Source organism: Argiope bruennichi, chromosome 8 (genome assembly GCF_947563725.1).
Source record: "Argiope bruennichi chromosome 8, qqArgBrue1.1, whole genome shotgun sequence".
NCBI classification, from domain to species: domain Eukaryota; kingdom Metazoa; phylum Arthropoda; class Arachnida; order Araneae; family Araneidae; genus Argiope; species Argiope bruennichi.
In genome coordinates this window covers 19,137,324-19,160,032 of record NC_079158.1, presented here as the reverse complement: position 1 = coordinate 19,160,032, position 22,709 = coordinate 19,137,324, and the positions used below count along the sequence as shown (strand labels likewise).

Here is a 22,709-nt window from a genome sequence, read left to right as displayed (position 1 = left end):
ATCACATGACAAATGTTATAATAAAGCTCTTACTATAATTTTGGAAGAAATAATGCTCCAAGGAAAATAGTCCACAAAATATGCAAACGAAGTGTATATTCCAATTTGAAGAATAGTGGAAATGCCTAACTTGGAAGTTAAATGGAAAAGATAATATATTTCAATAAAAAAAGCATATAATTACAACATAGAGTGTTGAATTGCCCAGAATCTCAAAAGATGATCTTGATTCTCATGCAGATTTTATTTTAAACATACTTTGGTTTCTATGCAATGTACTACGCATGATAGGAAAGGCATAAAAAAGTCCAGTTGTCATTCTTCATTGAAAGTCAGTTATGCATTCTACTAAAAGATCGAATATCTAGGCTATGTATAATCTTTGTTTAAACTTTTTCGAGTCGGCAACATTAATATTTTTTTCTTTGAATCTTATCAAACGATCAATACGGCGATGTATCAACTCTAACTGCGTCTTAACATATATTTTTAAATATTAGCTAATAATATTATAATTGCGCATGATAAACTAAGGCTTACAAAGTTCCGGCAATTCATCCATCCAAAAACGCATGTTGCCACATTAAAATTCATAATAGCCAGCAATTTAAATAATTATCTTGATACATTACAAAATTAGTTTTTATGAATTATCTTTTTATGAAGGACACTTGATACTGAAATAATAAATCAGTTATTTTTTTTTTGGCACTTGTAATATAAATTACATGATCCAGTTAATGCGTGCATATATTTTGCTTTAAGGTAGTTTTAACTGAAAACAACAACAACTTTGTATTATTTTTATTGTTAGTACATCTTTAACAATGCAAAGCTTGGATCGATAAATATAAGTACCACTATTTAGAATTTGTGATCGATATCAACAATATCACGTCCCGTTGTAAAGCAACACTAGGGCTATTTGGTACGACCTTGTAATTTTGAACCGTGGTCAGATGATGAGAACGACACCTGAGCTGGCATCCCTCTCTCCACACCACACCGCACAAGCGAGAGGACGTTTGGCCCTGACAAATTTAACGTGCAACAGACCCCCTTACACGACGGTTCTTCGGTGGAATCGGTTCTCAAACCTGAAACCGTACGACTCATGAGCCGAGATCTTACCACAAGACTACCGTGGCCTTAAGCAAGTTATTAGATAATCCTGGTTTTATAATTTATCTTTTGAAAAATTTGTTGAAGTTTCAATTTTCTTTTAATATTTCTGGAAATTTTTTGAGGCATACTAAAGCGGCATTCTTGGAAGAAATGCAGAAATTAATGCTTGTGCTTTTTTTATTTTTAATAAAAGTCAAGTCATAACTTTTAAGCGTATTATTATTCAGTGTTTTTTTTCTTCATTTATTATTGGCAATGTGTACGGTTTCCGCGCCAAGAAATCGTACACATGCCAAAAGGAGAAAAAAATCTGAAGCAATGAATGGGATACTGGCAACAACCAGATATTGACCATGACTTCTGCCACATAAAATCAATCAACTAAAACCAGAAATAATTACGAGCAAAAACTATGAAGTATTAAGAGGCCAGCACATCTAACTTCCACAAGTTAAAAAAAGCATCGACAAGAAGCGAATGCAAGACAGGTTGTCAATGAAACATTGTTACGTAAAAGTTTTGCAAAAGGGTTACATTCTGACAAAACAATATGAGGACCTACGGATCAAAATTTTCAATTTACAGCGCAAAATTCCTTCTTTAGAAGTCTTGGATCTCATGCAGGTCATATCTTTACTGTCACAAGGGTAAGATTGTTGATTCTTCACAATATATATGCACACATTTAGAAATATGTCCCATTTCTTGGTGAAGGCTCCAGATGGAGTATTATAATTAACAGAAAAGACTTCTGATCCAAAAAAGTATATATAAAAAGAGCTACATTATGTTTGATGCATGTTGTATATCCGTAGTCAACTCTTTTAAACCCTTCCAAGAATCATTAAGTTGTTATGATGAGGTTAAAATGTATTAACATTTTTCCGTTGAAACCGAAAACAAAATTCGCCGATACTCAATGTCTTCTAGAAGGTCAAGAATGTAATAATCGTTTTTTAGATATAAGTAAAATTAATGAGGATTTCAGAATTAATTTCTTAGACTATTTCATGGGTATTATTAACGTGCAATAAATATATATTCATCATTTTCATATGAAAATGAATATCTATTTGCTTATTCGAACTTTATGCAATTCCTCATCCGTCACTGATTTGAAGGAAATTTGGCAAATAATTAGCAGCTTGAAGATTTAATTATGTTATTAAAAATTAGCTACGCTGTCCAAAAGGGGTGAAAAGGAAAAAAACATTTTAATGGAACATGCTACTGTATTATGAAAATTTACTAGTGTATTAATTGAATTTTATAATTTTTGCAATTTTAATTTTTCTAGCAGTTAATATTAATTATTCAAAGTTTGTTATTACATCAACTATTAAAACAAGGGATAATGATAGTATCTGAAACCAGAAGCGTTTGAGTTCTCTTCTTTTAAAATTTTTAATCACTTAAAGTTTTAACTCTTAAAAAAGCAGGTTGGAATATAAAAAAACCGAGTTTTTATACAACCTGTAATATTTTATCAAACTTTAAAGTGGGAATTCCAAAAAATCCTTATACGTCAATCATTGGAATAAAAAATTTCGCTTATCCTAAAACTTTGGATTAGTAATTAATTATCTATTAATAATTAGAGTTGAGTGGTCTTAAAATTGCTTAAGGAATTTAATGCATGAGCTCTAAAATTGTACACTTTAAAAATATATGTACTTTTTGCATACACTGAGAGCAGATAAACTTAGATGGATCCACTAATAGCAAACTTAGTTGAACTTCATATTTAGCTAAATTATCGATTGTATAATATACATATTTATAACTTCGATATACGAATAATAATATATAAAAATGAATACAAATAATACTCCGAAAAGTCGAATAGAATAATAAATTTTGAAGGCCACTATATTTCTATTTCAACGCTTTTATTTTCATTTAAACAGAATCAGAATTCAATTGATATTCTAATTGGATCGAAACCAAGTACGGAACGGACGGACTAGAGCATTTGCATATTTTTCTTTATTTATTTTATGGCAACGGCTTTGTAAATAAATTGTTTATGTCGAATAAAAAAAATCGGTTGCCTGGAAAAAAACCTTGGCTTGATCTTTCTTTTTAATCTGATTTGAAATGAATTATTTAGAAGTTTAAGGAAATTTTTGAAACAAGTAATACTATTATGCATACTCAGACTTTATTATGTCTGACGAACGTTAAATGAACTAATATGGATCACTGCATTTTTTTTTTTGAAGGAAGTAAAAGCTGATTAATAAAATGTAATTTTTTTTTTCACATTTCAGTGTTATTTTTTCAGTTTTAGTTTTCACAAAAGACATATCTTATAAAGTAAAAAGGAAATATCTTCAAAAAGCAGTATTTGTGCGCGTTCTTTACTTCTTACCGAATTCACTTCGCATTATAGCTACGTTCGGAATGTTCTTATATGAGTAAAAAAGTTACGAAATCCATATCACTATCGTACTTAAATCGATATTATTATTAGTGAGAGAGATGTTTCCCATGCTATCTTCGAATCTTAAATTATATATCGATGTTGAATTGTGCTCTAATTTTCAAGTTTTGGAATTTAAATTCTCACAGAACTTTTATAACAAAACTTTATCCATTTATCAATAATTTTATTTTCTGGAAGTTGAACTACTTTCTAACTAGTGAAATTGAGACTGCATCTAATACTGCAAAAGTCGCATTTCTGTTTCGCTCTGCGCAAACTATACTAACGAACTATGAACTATAATGACAGCCGTATACGTAGGTTCTAATCAATCAAAAGCTTTTTTAAGTTGCAACTGATTCTCAGAATTCAAATAAAATTTGATAAAGCTCCTTTCACGAGTTTAAACTTTAAAACAAAATTTAACGATAAATTGAATTACTATTTTTTTTTCTTCTTATTTTCTATAAATTACTTCCATTTATTTTTTATTAAGAAGCTTCACTTCCACTGTGGAAAAAATGCTCGAATAACCTATCAATAGATTTGCAAGGTAGCATTTTGAAACTAAATAAGGAATAATTTTTTTTACAGTTTCATCACTTGAAATTTCCCAACATCTGTAAGAAGCTCAAAAATATAAGAAACTGCTGCTTTAAAATAATTGGATTCTGATTTACTATCGAAAAATGTTATGTTATTTCTTTGATAATCCTAATGTCATATCAATTAGTGATTGTCATATTCATGTAGGCGGTACCTTACAAATCTTGATATTTATGACTTCAATGGAAAAACGAAAATACCTGCGATTTTCCGTATTATCTGTCAATAATTTTTGGTGTCACTTTGGCGTTCCAACAACTGTAGGTTCTAAAAAAATTTCCAGATTTTATTAAAATCTCTAAATATTTTTATTTTTTCGTACACGAGGTGTACAAAGTACTGTTATATTTGAACGATTTTCAACCTTTTAAGCTTCCTTGAATCTAGAAAATTCATTTTTGCAAATATGTATATCTGTCATTCTAGTTTTGAACATGAGAATTTAAAAACATTTTGAGTTAGCGAAATGAAGTTTAGTCTGTGGTCTATACACCAAATTCTGAGATTTCTATCAAACGATGAGCAAAATGCAGTTAGAGAAAGTCTACCAGCCTGTCTATCCGAATACAGTTTAGAGATGAATACGATAACTACAAAACAAGGAGTTGTTCATCTGTTACACTGTACTTTCTCATATATACATGTAAGCGCAATAATTAAAAAACGCATATATTTAAATAACTGCGTTCCTTAATTATTGCGTCTCAGAGAGTATAAGTCGACAGATGATCGAGCCGTTCGATTTGACTCGAAATTTGATTGCTATCTACACTAAAGATGTTAAATCTATGTACCAAATTTTATTCAACTCTTTTCGTTTTGTAATAATTGTGATACCTTTTATTTACAGACTTCCTCTTATAAGGTACATACAGACTTTCTCTGAACGTATTTTGCTAAAAATGTGAAAGAAATCTACAAATTTGATCTGAAAACCGTATACCAAATGACACCCGTCTATCTCAAAGAATTTTTGAGTTGCACTTATCAAAGACAGACAGACGGACTCTTTCAAAAATTGTCTTTCTCGAGCACGGGGAGGTCTAAACCGTGGTGATTTTCTCAAAATCTCGCGTTTGAATTTCTTGACGATTATTATACTTCCTCTACATTTCGCATAAGAGAAAGTAAAAACAGAATTATTTAGACGGCGAATCAAATTCTATTGCATAAGTAAAGTACTGAGACAGTATTTTGTTGTTGACTGAATTGTAGAAAGATGTGAATTTTCAACTTGCTTACATCTAATTCTTTTGTGTGTTATATTTATAATTTTGGAAAAAAAAAAAAAAAAAACGTTTTTCGTGAAATTTGAATATTTTTATTTATGACCAACTTGTATACCAAAGTTGTTAGAGATGAAAGGTAAGCAAAATTTGAAAAATTTAGTATAAATATTTATAGGAAAAAATCGGTTATCATATAGCAAATCAGCAATTATACACAAAATCAGCCGAACTTTAAATTTCTATTGGGTGCAAACATTTAGGCATTTAAGATTTATTTATATAGATTGTTCTTTTATATTTGCTACCAAATGCATATGGCAGTCAACTGGTTCAGTAGAGTTATTGGTTGTTTCAATAACAACGGTTATACACAAATACATCTTATTAGCTTTTTAATTGCCCTGTTCAATGTGTACATAAACCTTTCTAATGGAGACCAGTTCCATGATATCATAACGTAATTAGAAACATAAATGTCCAACTCATCTATCTTTGAACTTTCGCGATAGTGTCGCTTCACTTTTTTATTCTTCATTTAAAATGTCAATATTCAATGGGAATCCTTCTTCGTTAGTTAGTTCTTCGTTAGTTTCCAACATTAGAAGAAAATTGCGCGATTAAATATTTAATGAAACAATGAAAACGGTTTGAATCTCAGGGCAACAATATTGTTGGAAAGTAGGTAAAAAAAATATTTTTTAAAAAATTGCTAAAAATCTTGAAAAAAATTGCATGACTATTAAATTAAAAAAAGATTATCATTAAAATTTTTTTAAATCATTTTTGTGCTATAATATTTTTGGAAGTTATCACAGAAAAACTCCAAAATTTCATTCAATTTCTAATAAAGTTATAATTCATTTTTTTAAAATTCACTCTGGGGAACGTATTTCCTCCCTCCAAAGAATCCAAAAAATATATTCTTTTGTGGATCTGTTCTTTAAGTCAAATGGTCTGGTCCATTGTCACCAAAGCAGACGAGAAGCGCACGCGTAGTTCAATGGGTTTAAGGACATAACTTTAATTGTTTTTGTAATCTTTGCATTATTTACTAAAACTGGTTGTCTTTAGCGACATCAGAAAGGTCCATCCACCAAATCATTATTAATTTAGTCATGTGAATCAACTTTATTGAGAAACATCTTATCGCAACAAAAGAAAAAAACAGTCTGATTGTCAGTCAGCGCAAATTTTTAAAATACACTTGCAGAATATACTTAAAATAGTCTGATTAATGGATGAAATTAATTGGCGAAATCGGTACAATTAAAGTGCCTAGGGATTCTGTCTGAAGATTTATTTCGCAATATCTCGCTAAATTATTGAGAAGGGGGGGGGGCTCAAACGGCAATTAATCATGTATCAGAGGTCATAAGCTTTCTAATGAAATAAAACTAGTTAAATCAGTACAAGGCTAAGTGTTCTGTTAAGTTTTCAAGTACCGCCTGAAAAATTGAGCATTGATAAATTGATAACGTATAATTGGACAACCATTTATACCATATCTAGAAGTCACGAGTTTTGAAATAAAAAAAATGGCGAAATCGATACAGTGATAGAAGCTTGGGTACTCATTCTTTGATTTCCTTAATTATTTTAAATATATAGAGTATTAACCAAATTACAAGACAAGACAGTTCTAAATATCGAAATTTGAATTAAGTACAATTGGAATCTGAAAAAACATGGATTCATATGCCATGAATTTATGATTTATTTTTACAGTTAATATATCTCTTAATGATCTTTAAATTAATTAAATTTTAAGAAAAAGACAAAAGTGAATTTCAAAATCTCTTTTTATTTAAATTTTTTAAATACTTCAAAAATCTAAATATCTTAAACTTTTGTGCCATCGAATTTTGAAAAGTTTCTTGTTCGAACAAACCTTTTACAAAATTCTTTATTTGTTACATTCGAACTTTAAAACAGTAATGGAAACGCCTACAGATTTCATGAATAAAAATCCAAAAACGTATTTGAGCAAAAATACAAATAAGAAAGTGAGGAAGTACAATGGCAAGATCGTGGAAAGGAAATCGTTTGAAATTTCAAATACCGGCATTTAATACATAAGAGTATAAATATACGTTCCAACTGAATGAGTAAAAAGTTTCTTACTAATTTTAATAGACTTTCTTGAGAATCTAAATCACTCACGAAAAAGTCCACTTAAGAAAACTTGTCGAAGAAGGGTTTTATAAAAGTAATTAATTAAAACCTTTACTCTGGATGATTTTTTCATATTGTTTTTCAAAATAATACTTCATTATTTATATTGTCTTAAAAAGCATTTCATTTCATTAAATAATTCTACACTATAACATATGTATAAAAATATCTGATTACTTCATAGATTTTTGTAATTTCAAATTTTATTAATGCTTGTTTTCAGTATTTTGTAACTTTGCTTGTTTAAAATATTATTTTATGTAAACATTGAGGTCGTTAAGTACGATTCTTCTTTCTTAGAAGAGAATGCGAAATGGCAGAATTCTGTGTAATAGTTGTATATTCATTGACTGTTATCTAGGAGGAAAGTAAAGCATCTAATCTTCATATGTGAATCAAGAAATCTGAGTCTCGTTTAATAGGTTGCATTCATTTTGCGCATGTACTAATTAAAACTGGTTAAATTTGTATGATTTTCGAACTCTTATTCCTACTCACGATCTTGCAAAGGAGTTTTTTTGTTACAAAGTATATATATTAAATAATGTTCATTTCTTCTTCCACCTCAATAAATAAAAGAAAAGTTACCTTTCTTCTAAAACAGCACCTTCACTTTTCGTTAAACCAAAACCCTAGAAAATGAAGCATGTTAAAATTTTATATCGAATTTGTTGTTTTAAATATGTAACCAAGCAATGAACTAGTTGCCATAACTCAAAATAGAAACTACAAATGTTTCTATCCTGAAAATTTATTTCGTTTAAAATTCTACGATATGTCACAATATCTCGAAGTGAATTTCAAACATAATTGAAGCAAAAATGAATTTCGATTTAAAATTCAGTTGTTGATGCGCTTTGTTTAAATAATCTTTATATGATTATGGAATTAGATAATGCCACAAGAGTGATTATTTTTAACAAGTGAATTTTTATCTCATTCGCCTGATAATCATAATTACTGACATTTGCCTTTTGGTCTAAATTTAAATACTATATTACAATTATCTTTTTGTAGATTTTATAAAATTTGAGAAATATCGATACTTGAAAACAGTGAATTCAAAACAGTAAATTTTATAAATTGCTAAAGAGTAAAAATTTGAAATACATTCGGAATCGTACGATCAAAAAATTTTTGACAATATTTTTTTTCAAATACATTTGAGAGTTAATGATCAATCTGTAAATCAAATGCTGTTCTTATTGAAAAGTTTTTACATTTTCATCTATTTTATAAAAATGTAAAGGGAAAAATATCATGAAGTTTTGATTATTTTTAATATAGGAGAAAGTGAAACAAATAAAATGAAAAATTAAATTTAAGACATTTATTTTCCTCGGAAATGCTATCTGCACCTCTCCACAAAGTAAAACTTTTCATCGAACCATGTATCCTAATCCAGAAATATGGACACTCAATCAAGCTAGCATGTTAATACATCCTTTATTTCGCTATGTTAAAAATTATTTTAAATAAATTTCTAATTTTTATTTAAATAAGAATTTAAAAAATTAAAAAGGAATTTGATTTTTTTATTTAAAATTAATTAAACTTGTTTATGCAAATCTATGCTACGGCAGTAACTTGTGCTAATATATTTTTCAATAACACCTTATTTTAATAAATTTCAAGGCAGCTAATTCATTCTATGAAAAATAATTTCTAGAAAAAGCACTACTTCATGAATAAAAATCAAACATATAAAAAAACAAACTTCTTATTTTCGAAAAAAATCCTATCTGTTTAAACTATTAAAGAAAAAGAATTTATAAATTATTTACTTCAGTTTTGGGGATACTTTCTTCCGAATGCTGTACATTTATAATATCCGTTTTTTCTTTCGCATCTTTGTCTGTGATGATTTCAGTAGCGACATGAGAAGCAGCATCTTTTTTCGAATTTAAAATTTCATCATCTCCTTTCTTTTTTTCGATCATGGATTCCTCGTGAAGCTCTCTGAATTCAAACTTCATATCAGTTTTTTCTTCAGCTTCTTCACCGGTAGTGATCTTAGTTGCACTGCGTGAATCAAGGGTTTCTTCCATACTTAACTTTACTTCCTCGTTTTTCTTATCCTCAGTCATAGCTTTCTTATCCTCTGTCATAGCTTTCTTATCCTCAGTCGTAGCTTTCTTATCCTCAGTCGTAGCTTTCTTATCCTCAGTCGTAGCTTTCTTATCCTCAGTCGTAGCTTTCTTATCCTCAGTCATAATTTTCTTATCCTTTAGAATATCAGCTTCAGAATGTTTACTTACTGCAAATTCCGTGCCGCTGCTTGATGCAGCAACGTCTTCTGCTTCGAGCATACCCTCATCTCCTTTCTTCCCTTCAATGGCAAGAATGTACTTAGTACCTTCTTCTGGTTTTAGAGTAACTTCTACTCTCTTTGATTGGGCTACCTCTTCATCTTTTGATTGACTTTCTTTTTCAAATACAAATTCGCCTGTCATGAGATCCTCTTCTGCTTCTTTTTTAAAGGAATCAATGCTAGGAGTCTCCTGGTTTTCTATTTGATCTCTAAATTTTAGGAGATCTTCAGTTCCAATCAATACATCTTTCTCTTTTTCTACCACAGATATAGTTTTTTCTTCCTCTTTTTCTTCAGGAGAAACGGGTATAATTTCCTTATTTTTATTCTTCTCCATATTTTCATCCAATTTACTTTCTGTTTGTATTTCCGTCTTCAGTCCAGATTCTTTTACGGTATGACTCTCTTCAGCCTTTTTTATGTCGTCTTCTTTGAGCTTAGGTTCCGCCTCAAACTCTTTAGTTGCTACACCTTCTTTCTCTTCCTTTTTGGTTCCCTCCGCAGCAATGAAAATTGCAGGAATGACTGGTGCAAAAGCTTCTGGTGGTGGTACTTTATCATCAACAGTTTTTTCTTCAATCACTACAGTTTTCTCTTTATCCAAAGTTTCTGGTTGAGGTATATGCTTAGAAATCATATCTGTACCCTTCTTTTCTTCTTCTGTGACAACTGCATCGATTTTATCATCTTTAACAGATCTTTTTTCTGCCTCTTTCTTTCCATCAAGCTTCAGATCTTTCTCCAGGCGCGCTTCTTCACTCTCTAGCTCTTTCTCATCCTGATCGAGATCTTTCAGGATTTCTGGATCCACATCGTCTAAAGGTTGGATGGACATCACGCTGACATGCATGAGACTTGGATCGTGGTGAGGTGACATCAAAATCTTTTTTTGTAAGAGCATTTTGCGACCTCCAATGTCTACTATTTGTGATTTGGCCTGACCTTTTAATTTTTCCTTTGCTGAAAAGATAAAATTTGTTAGATGAGTTGTTTCTTAGATTTGCAAAAAAATTATATATTCTTATACAAAAACATATATTTTAACTTAATATGAAAAATGATTTTTTTTATTTGAATGCTGAAAAAACATTAAAAACTAGACAAATGATTAGATAGAATGATTTAATCCAAACTGGTGCGAGTACATATGAAAATACGAAATAAATGATGATAAAAACTTTCTCAGTATCAGTTTTTGAGAATGAGAAAATTTAATTAAACATCTATTTTTAAGTTACAGTAATATTTATTAATAATGAGTCATGGTATATCTAAGTTAATTTTAAAATATCATGAAAATTACTTTATTAAGATATAATCAACTGTCAGCAGTAGATATTAATAGCAACAAGTGATTAAAAATGATTTTGTAAATTTCTCAACATCAAATAAATTTTTATAATTACTTGTCAATACAATACTACTATACTTATACAGTACTACTATATTTATACAATACAACTATATTTATAGAACTCCTTTATATTGGTAACTGCACCTTGTGTACTCTTTTCAAACTCGTAAAGAGAATTTGGGATAAAAGATGGAATTTAAGCTATATAAGAAAGAATTATTTTAGAAATGGACCATTATATTGGTCGATTTCTAAGGTAACTTGCTTTTAGTTAAGGTGCGTTTACACTCGATCAGTCTTTTTTTTTTTTCATTTTATTTGCCATTTCGTTTATAGTTTTCCAAATTTAGGTATGTTGACTTTTTTTTATTTTACAATGTTACTTTGTGTAACGATATGCAGTGAAAAAGAAAAAATTCAAGGACGCCAAATCAGCGATTTATAGCCAAGCATGAAATACCTGAATCTTTCTTATGAAATTGTGGCAAACTTAAACCAATCCCTCTCTGCGCTTGCGTTATTTCACTGGCATGTGTAAACCCACCTTTATATCTACAGCAGCCAAATTTTGCTTGTTGTAGAACACCATATAAACTGTAAAAGCAACCTTTCAGTGAAATTATTACCACCTTTTCTCGCTCTAAAATTACAGCACTTAACTCCTTTTATAATTTCCTCAGGTTTTAGAATTGTATTTTGACATTGTAAAACTACACAACAGATAATTAATGAGTTGATAGAGAAGGGAAGAGGATAAAAAGTTGAAACATTGATTTTTCACGTTTACATAAATGACTACGTATCCCAGAGTATAATTTTGAAAAGAAAAGTTATAAGCACTAAAAAAAAGCATTAAAAAGAGCCTCCTAAAATCGAAATTGCTTTATCAGGTTATGGGAGAAATTATAACAAAATCATAAATTTGGGAAAACATTTATTATTATTTTTGTTTAGCAAAACTTATAAACGTTTCCCAATTATGGAATCCCAATTATGTACGTGCTATACAAAAGAAATCCCCTGTAAAAATTTCGAATCGGTATCCATATTATTTTTGGAAGATACTACTTAAACGAAAATAAGTAGTTTGTGGGAAAACGCTTATAAGAGCTTTAATATCTTTTCAAAATTTCGGATCGAAAAATACTTTTACATTGATATTATATTAATGATATCTTATTGGTCAATTTTGGGAAATTGACCAATGAAATTTAAATTTGAAGTTAGTTTTTATCTCAATTATTTTATTGAATTTTCCGATTGCCCAAATTATGCATCTTTATGCTCGCTAACACATTTATTTAATGGTTCCAAGAACCAGTCATTGCAGAGTAAGATTTTTTCCGAACTTAATTTTTTCTGGAAAATCATTTCTTTCTAAAAATCGACCCTCTTCTTTTAAAATCGAAGAACAAAACATTTAAAAAGGCATATTTTTTGGTCCGTGAATTCGAGCAGTTAAAAAAGTGTTCATGAGTATGTTTTAACAAATTTCTGTTTGCCGATTAAATTGAATATTTCAAAAAAAATATTGACATTAATAGATTTGAAATTTTTATTATGTATTCCTTTCCATGCACACATAATGGAAAAAAATTAATATTAATTATCCAAATTTACGCCTTTATAAAATTTATTTATGACCTAATTAAGCTATGCCCATGCTCGATAGCATATTTTATAGGGCTTTTCAATACCTATACATTTCAAATTCGAAATTTTCTTCTCAAATTGATAATCTTTTATTTAAAATCGAAAATCGATATTTGAAATTTCTTTATTCTTGCTCCTTTTATCCTGTTAGATATTCGGAATCAAATATAACTGCGTGTTTTAGGCAGCCTGTTCAACAACTTAAACCTATAAAATTGTTATGATTTTTTTTTTTTTCATTTTTCATTGACTGGACTATTTCCTGTAAGCAAAAAAGATACAATTGCTTATCGATATTCTTGTCTTATTACTCTGAGTATTATTGAGCTAACGGGAAAGAGATAAAAAAAAAATTCCACTCTATTTTAGTTCCAATAAAATTTTTTTATAAAAATGTCAAAAAAAATTTTAAAAATTTAAATTTCAAAAATTTTATGGTATTAACAAGCAAAACGTTCTCAAACCATTACATCTCAATTGTATAAGTCAAAAATCTGTCAAATGTAGCGTTTTTAAGTTTAAATAGAAATTCAAACAAAGATAACTTACCAGCAGCTTCTTTTAAAATATGTGCAATAGGCAAAAATGGTAGCTGTAGTCCGATTCGCAGTGGATGAAGAAGATGATTGGCAACAAATCGCGTTCCTCCTTTGATGACCATGGGGCCTCTGGGACTTATATTTTCAACAACAGCTGTTTCTGAACTTTCTTCAACAACTTCAGGCTCAGGTAAGGGCAGCCTGTCTGAAATGTCTATTGCAGGTGGTTTAGGTAGCAAAGATAGCATGCGAAATGAAATTCTTTTGGGGATCAGCAAAGGAATATTAGGAGGTACAAAAACTGGGTGATGCTTTGGAATTTGGCCTATTTCTACTTTTCCCTCATCATCTTTCTCTTCTGGGGCAACTGGGGGCTCTGGAAGATATTCTTCGCCACCTTCGTAAGGTTTGTCATCTTTCCCGTCAGGTTTAGGAACCAAAGACCATTTGGAATCTACTGGAATATCTAATTTTGCGCTCATTTCATGCTCTTTGCTTGCTACATTTCCAGCTTTCATTTCAGAATCTAGCTTTGCTGTGGTTTCAGAGACAACTTTTTCCTGATTCGTTTCATTTACTTCAGTTTTCCCTTTGTCAGCAGTCAAGACTTTGGTGGAAAGGTCCATACCTTCCTTTTGTAGTTTAAATTTAGAAATAGCAGAAGACTCAGGGTTTAAGCCTACCTTTTCAGTATTTGCAATAGCTGAGTTATCAGCTTTTATAGTCTTTTCGGAAGATTTTAAAACATCCCCAATGATTTCGTTGCTCGCATCAATGTCATGTGCGACGACATAGTCAACTTTGCTATGAATTGAATCGCCAAGTTCCTGTGCATGAAATTTGCCGTCTTCTCCTTTTTCGAATTTTAATTTATCTGTCGGATATGTAAGAGGATTGAAATAGTCCTTCATAATGGCGCGCTTAGTTCTCTGAAGTGGTTTTCCCTCACTCAGAGATGCCAGCATCAATAACACGAAGACACTCAATTCTTTCATATTTGTTAGCATATTTATCATATCCTGTTAATGCAAAGAGAAAAAGTCAGATATGTATTGTAATAATAATATAAATTGCACTATATTTACAACAACAACAACAATTAATTAATAACAAATAACAAGCCTTGGCACACTGGAGAAATTATAAAGGGCGACCACTAAAAAAAAATTGAAATAATTTTGATGCTAAAATCAATGAAAAATTTTGAATGTCTTTTATGCATTTTATGAATAAATCATCAAACTAAAAAAATAGTAATAAATAAAGAATTGCAAATACATTATTTGGAAAAATACTTTTTTTTATTGTTACAACTCGCCCTGGTCTCTTCTACTGAAGAATTTATTAATGTGTGATCTTTGACGATTTTTGGCATTCAGTTAATATGTAGATATCCAATTACTTTCCTGGAAATTTAAATAGATTTTTTTTTAATTAAGGGATATTATTTTGGAAAGTCTATGATTTGAGACAAGCAATGTTCTTGAGTCTACCGATTCCTCCATCTTCTAGGATCTCATTTTGATAGCTATTGCTTTAAAAGCACAGTAATCTACTAAAATGATTTATTTCAAATAATATCATCCCAAATTTGTTATTTCACCATTAGTAACAAGATTATTGGCAGGGTAAAGTATCGTAAATTTGGCGATGAGACAGTACTTGTTCCTAAATCTAATTAAGACTATATACATTAGGTTTTTTCAAAACCAAATCGATAGAAAAATATTTCAGTTCTTTGAACAAATTTAGTTTACATGTCAGAAAATATATTACCTGACCACAAGTTTGCGACATTTTCGCTAACCGTTAAAATGATTGTCAGCCGTTAGGATCAAGTTGAATCTAATGATAAATTTGGCTGCAGTGCTTTCTCTTAAATCTAACCCAAACTACACTTTTTCTATTTGTAAAAGTGTCACAGAAATAAGATTCTCAAGGTTATGTAGAAAACAATCGAAGAATATGTGGATTGGAATTTAAAGCCATTTGCTGCAGCCTTTCGAATTCGCGCTAAGTCATCATCAACCACAGAATAACATTAACAGCCAGCTTAATACGCTCTTCGGTATCTCTTGACGGATTAGATGGCGCACTTATTATTTAATTTGATTTAGCTTTATCAAGATTTTTAAATATTTATTCTTGGACAGCTTACGATAGATAGTGAATTATACTTTTTCCTTGAACGAAAGAAAAATTATCTGCTTATTTCCTAGAAAGAAATATCCCTTTTTTGATTGAAGTCTAGTTAAGATGTCGCTTCACTAATCACTAATCGCCAACAATATCAAATCCTCAAAGTTAAAAATGAAGATAACTGACAACACATGTTTACAGTATCATTTATTTAGTTGATCATCTTAATTTGCTACTTGGCATTGTTGGCATCTTTGGGGAAGAGAAGAGATATCCTAAAATAGATTTCAGTCAATATTTTTAATCGACATCTCAGTACCTTTTAGATTTGAAACATAGTTCCGTTTTCAAATGTTCGCCAAACTTGAATTTTCTCTGGCAAAACTTTAGCATGCTAATAGAATTTTTCATAACTGAGAATTGACTGGAACCAATTTACCAATGGCTTTGACTTAACCAATGGCATGTAATTAATACAGTTTTTTTTCCTTTAATGTGTTTTTGTTTAATCTATAGTACATATTATCTTTACACGTTATTTATAACAATAAATATTGGGTATTAGCAAGCCATATAAACTATGCAGCTAAACAATAAACAGTCAAAATTTTGATTAATGTTTTCAAAATGTCGAAAATAATTCAAATTGGAATCTATTAGGATATAGATAAAAAATGACTTTCATAAGTAAATTATGTCATAAAATAACTTTCTCTGTTTGGAGGCATTTTCAGCTGAAATTAACAAACAATAAAATGAGATAGAATATAAAATTAAGGCATGGCTTTTACGCAAGCACTTCAAAATTGTGTCAATTGTTCAAACACTAACCAAAACTCCATTTTTGTGGATATCAGAAACGATAGTAAAAGACTTTTAAGATTGCAATGAAATATTGTTAGGATAATATTTGGCCAGTAATCACCCCAAAATAATTGAAATCCATTTACTGATCAAAAGTGAAACTAGATAATATTTTTATTAAAAATCATCGTCAATTAATAATAATTTTAATATATAGAGAAATGCTAAATTTAACAAAACCATAATATTTAAATATATTATTTCGCAATAAACTCAAGCTGCATTTTAAAGTAAATTTCAACCAACATTTAAAAAAAAAGAAGTGTTGACTTCCAACATTAATTTACTATAAAGAATGAATACAAACTTGCAAGTCATCAAATGAAACGACAGCTTCAGCTTTCAGATTTTTTGCATTTCTTATGAAGAAAGAAACATTATTTTTTTAAATTCACAACTCCGAAGATAAATAAAATTCAAATACTTCAAACGATTCGATGCACTGTCAAAATTTCACGAGATGTATAGCGAGCTATTATTAATTCTTATTAATTTTATATCCTTTCACTCCATTATTTCATCTAATATTAAGGAAGAATTTGTGGCATTAGCAAATGAGATATTTATTACTTTAATATGAATTGATAAAAACGTGTGATGTTTTTTCATCTCAGAATATGCTGTATCCTATTTGGCATCATATTTCTTCCTCTGAAATTGTTTATGTATATAAATTTAAAATACTCATTTTAATATAAAGTTCAGTTGAATTATCATAAAAAATAATAAACTGCCGAAAAAATACATAACACCAATTTTATTGGCTTAAGTTGATGAGGGCTATCTATAATAGACCTATAAATTTGCAAACGAATAACGGATGATGGGAGTCATAACATCGATTTTTCGCATTTTAGTATAAAGCTATTAATCGTAGAGGAAAAGTTTTTTAAAAGTTGAAATATTAAAAAAGATTTATTCGGTGGGCTATTAAACTTAATAATAGTTTAATTAGATAGAATTAATTTTAAAATAGAACTAATTTGAAAAATATTTTTTTATTTCTGCAAAATTTTTGGAATTGCATTAAACACTTGTAATATAAAAAAAGAAAACAGATAAAAATTTCATAACGATATTTGTAATATTTTATTGTAAAAAAAACAAAAAAAAAAAAAACAGGATTCCTGAGAAATGTCAAAATGCCTTTACATTTCTCAGAATTCACGGATCGAAAAAAAAAAAAATTCTATTCTAAAGGCTCTATGATTTTAGGTAATATTACTATAATCCATTTCCAAAAATAATACGTCTAAATGAAAGTTAAAAAGAGAAAAGAGTAGAAGTATGCTTGCGGAATTAATTCTCGGGAAAATAAAATGTTGGACTCGCGACGTAACAGCCTTCGAAAAATGAATTTAGACTTGATGATTTATACAAATTGTTAGTTTCAAATTTAATTTTAGGAGAATTAAGCTTCCTTAGAAAATTCTTTGGGAGAGTAAAATATTTTTCTCCGAAGCATTTCAATGGTAAATAAATAGAATCACCAAAATAATGATCAGGTTAGGAAAGCTTTATAAGATCATACCTTTCATCTGATCGATTGGTTTCATTACGGCTAAGAAGAGCGTCAAAAAAAAAATGTCAGAATGAGGTAAAAAAAATGTTATATGTGAAAAAACAATGTCTTGAGATATGAGTATTTATAATACTGAAGGCAAAGTATCATGAATGGCAACTTTATACGTTATTCTCCTTTTATCCAATTCAAGTTAAAAAAAAATGGTAGTAAATTTGGTAAATCTGTCTAGTACTATTTTTAGATAGATAAACGTCCCATTTGAGAAGATACATAGAAGCTATTTTAACATGAACCATATAATTTTGAGCAGTGGTCAAGTAAATAATTCGCCAGCTAGTTGGAACTTCATCTGCAGGCTTTCTCACCACATTAGCTCCGTGGTTCTAGTGTACCGGCTTGTATACAGTCACTCAAAAAAGTATTGGGATACTTGTCTTGAATAACTATATAGCTACTCATAAAACTATTTATCACATTAAAATAAAAACAAGATGAATCAAAAAATATTTTAACATTTGATGTACAATTTGTAAGAAAAATTTTAGAATTAAAATTTCATTTAGCTTTTCAAATATAATTCAGAGGCAAAAGAAGCCAAAAAATATTGGGACACTTTTGAAATGAGAAATTCAACAAATATATAGCACATTAATAGAATTGAATTTACTACCACTTTTTTTAGACTGTAATTTTAAACATAAAAATTTCAACAGGTAAAATTATTTATAGAAAAATGGTGAGAAATTAAGACATATGCAATGCGAAATTAGTAATAAGATATATGTGCGAAAACTTGTAATAATTCATTGGAAAACTGGAAAATCAGTTCATTGTTCAAGATATATCTTAAAATTTAGTAAGTTTACTGTTTTTAACATTATTCACAGGTTCAAGAAAACAAGTAGTGTTGAAAATAAGCAAATACCAGAGTGTCCAAGGGCATTTAATGAATGTGAAAAGAGGTGTATTGTGAAACAAGTTTACTTTAATCCAAAAACTAGTGTAGTAAAATTGACTCTGCAATGTACCTAAAAGTAAGTTCGTAAAATCTGTAAATCCTAAAACTGTTAGAAATGTTTTAAGAAAACATAGGTATCATGACAGAGTACCTGAAAGAAAGCCCTACATCAGCACACCACATTGATAAGCTAGGCTGACATTTGCTAAAATGTATGTAAAGCAGCCAAAGAATTTTGGAAAAATGTAATTTTTGTTTATGAAAGCTAACATAACATTTTCGGATCGGACGGCAAGCAAAAAAGTTTGCCGAAAACCAAATACAGCAATGCATGTCAAAAAATGACGGCATACTATTAAATATGGAGGAGACAATCAAATAGTGTGGGATTGTATGGCAAGCATTGGTGTTGGTAATTTAAATTTAATGATGGTACAATGAATAAATATGTCTATCTTGGCATTCTCAAGCGATATTTAAAGGAGAGTACGAGCAAGCTGGAAATCTCAAGAATTTTAAATTACACAACGATAATGGTAATATTTGTAAGTTATGGGTCATATACTACTGTCCTAGTTTGATTAAACTCCCGCACAAAGTCCAGACCTTAATCCCATTGAACATGTGTGGGATTATTTGCAGCAAAAACTATATGAGCATCAAATTTCTAACAAACAAGATTTAAGAAAACATATGGTCGAAGAATAAGTCACACTCGATTTAAAAAATTTGGTCATTTTGCAAAAAATTGGTTCAATCCATGCCAAATAGAATGTGGGAGGTCAAAGAAACCAAGGATGGCCCAAAAAGAAATTAACTTTTAAGTTTTCATTGTTTTTCTTTATTTATTGGGAAGTGTCCCAATACTTTTTTGAGCACGTTCTCTTGTTTCATTTCTTTAACCTTTAATCATAACTATAGTTACATTAATTTAAGAGTTTTATTTGAATTATTAAAGGGCTTTCTGAATTCTAATTTAAACACCTAAAGGTAGCTGAAAAGATTTTGAATTGGTGTCAAATAATTAGCCATTAAGGGGTTAAGCTGTATCTACTTAGTTATCTCAATAAATCTTCAGTACATGGAAAATTTATGCAAAATTGTAAATAATTAGTTCCGCTCTGAAAAATATTTTGCGCAGTAAATGGTTTTAAAGTGTACATGCATTCCGCACAACAAAAAATTCTATGAGTAATGTAATGAAACACACACACACACATATATATATATATATATATATATATATATATATATATATATATATATATATATATATATATATATAATATAGACTTTCAGGAGATTTTTATCGATTTAATATTTACCAATTATTCCTATTTATCCAAAATAGCATTCAGTGCATGAAAGTCGACAGGAAAAGCTCAAAAAGCATATATGTTGTAACAAATAAAGCCAGTGGTTGTGGTCTCCCACAAGCTATCTCGCGTACTTTCAAATAAAGCTGAATTTGTGTTCTAGACGTATTTTTACTTTCTCGCATACGTAGTATAGAAAAAGTATAGAAATCTTCAAAAAAAATGAACTCTAGACTTTGAAAAATCTCTACGTTTTAGCTCTCCCCGAAAAATGCATTTTTAGAAAATGTTCGTCCGTCTGTCTGTGACAATGATAATTCAGAAACGCTTTGAACTAGATAGCTAAAATTTGGTATACAGTTTTTACACCAAATTTTCAGATTTCCATCAAATTTTGAACAAAATCCTTTCAGAAGTCTGCCTGTCCATCTGTTCGAATGTAACTTAACAAAGCGAAGAGATTTAAGTAGATAAGATTCTGTACATACATTGAATTTTTAATTTTAAATCTGCAATTAAGTGCAAGTATTAAGCAATTTCGAAAATCATTTAAAAATACTACAATATTTCAAATGCTCTTATATTATTAAAGGAATTAAAATAATAGTAATAAATGTTCCAAATACGATGTGTCATCTAATTAGGAAGTTAAGTAAATTCGTAGGTCAAGAGGTTAGTTTTTACAGATGCTTCCTGAAAGATAATTTAGATTTGCCTTGATTCTATCTAATCAGGAACAATCGAAATAAAACTAAAAACAACTATTCACTGTATTTCAGAAACCAAAGACAGGAAAATAATAAAATGTGTTTCTGCTCGAGAGCCCTAATCACTTTCTGACACACAATTGCAAGCTTCGGCAGTTTCCGTAACAGTTGCGTGAAATGAAAAAATAACGAAACTATTAGAGCGTTTTAAGAGCGCTTTCTGAAGGCCATTACGTAAAACAAAGTCGTTAGTACTTTCTAGAAAAAAATGGGAAAGAGTGAAAAATTGCTACATTCAATAGAAATTTTTCGGAACTTTTTTTCGCTGCATTGTTTATTAGATGTTTATTTTTAACGCCAAGTAAGAAAGAAAATGACATAAGGGATTTTATATAACACTATGACCAAAGTTTTTTTTACGAACTTTTATAGCACTTGATGTGTTTCATGTTTGCAAGCTGAATCGATTTTTCACTCACTATTTGACATCGTAAGTTTTGAAATCTGTTTTCCTTGCGTATTATTGATAACATTACACTATCTAAATATTTTCAGTATGTGTTATTAATTTGTTCTTTTGATTCTCGATGCATAAACTCCTTGTGCGCCAGCAAGTATACCACAAGGCTTACATACGTAAGTCTGTATATAGTTGATAGTAGAAGAAATTTCAAAAATAAAGGAAGCAGGTTCAAATGCAAAGAAAAATGAGAAAACAAGAAAATACACAAATACTAACAAAGAATAAAGCAAAATGGCTCACATACTAACGGAAACATACAGTAAATGATAAAATACAATTGAAGAAGTATGATCAAATAAAAATAAAATATTCAAAATACAAATACGAAAGCATAAAAGTATATATGCAAATATATGTAGGCAAACACACAACAATAAAGTGTAAATAATACTGGGGAAAATACTATTGATATATAAACAAAAGGAAATAAAACATGATTTACCCTATACAAAGGCAGATAAATGAGGAGCCCAAGCTATATTAATTTTTATATCAAATATTTTGTGCCTTCACTCATAATGTTAACAAGGTAATGAATTTTTAAATAAAATTTATTCTGAGCTTCCAAAATATTTCTAATATTGAAATACATATAAACTAAAAATTAGAAAATAATTAAAATAAAAAATCAACGTTTTAATGTGTTAGCAAATATATACATGCTTCTAAAAGTGTTTTTTAATTTTCTTTAATGAATAAATTTCGGGACCCTTTACAAGTTTTTCAATATCTTTTCGTTTGCGATGAATATTAGAAATATTTTAAATGATTACAATTCCTTACATTGTTATTTACATTTAATCATTTTTAAAATAATTTCGAATAATATGGTTTTGAGCTAAGAATAGGAAATATTTAATAAATTCCTGTTACGTAATTTTTCACTAAAAATTGATATGTAAAATTTCATTTTCTGATAATTTTATCACTTTACTTACATTCATTTTACAGAGTTACAATTGTCGTTCAATACTAATATTTTGAAATCGTAGTGTATCTCAATATTAAGGCATTGGTTTCGGGACTTGAAAACTCAGGTCGGAAATGGATTTCACAAAAAGTCATACATGAAATTGGAAATGCTGCACTTTAGTTCTGCCACTAAAGGTAAAAAGGCCTCCCTATAAGTACATTAGAAAATGTATTACTGTAGATGCGGAGGCCTGCTATGCTATCATCCTCGTTTTCTGCCCATAGTTCAACATTACGAGATCTACGAAATAAGTAAATCTTGAAGAACTTCAAAACAGAATGTTATTATGA

The 22,709-nt window shown here is 29.4% G+C and overlaps 1 protein-coding gene across 1 annotated transcript in view; it reads right to left on the bottom strand.

Annotated features, from left to right (window-relative positions):
• LOC129980589 (eukaryotic translation initiation factor 5B-like) overlaps nucleotides 1–22,709 on the bottom strand; it is a 52,619-nt gene that overhangs the window by 3,084 nt on the left and 26,826 nt on the right. Inside the window, exons 2-4 of the mRNA XM_056090970.1 lie at nucleotides 13,425–14,433; nucleotides 9,342–10,828; nucleotides 8,146–8,189 (exon numbers count right to left, since the gene is read on the bottom strand). Coding sequence (XP_055946945.1) covers nucleotides 8,146–8,189; nucleotides 9,342–10,828; nucleotides 13,425–14,430 — 2,537 coding nt within the window. The 5' untranslated portion in view covers nucleotides 14,431–14,433. The remainder of the gene's footprint in view (nucleotides 1–8,145; nucleotides 8,190–9,341; nucleotides 10,829–13,424; nucleotides 14,434–22,709) is intronic.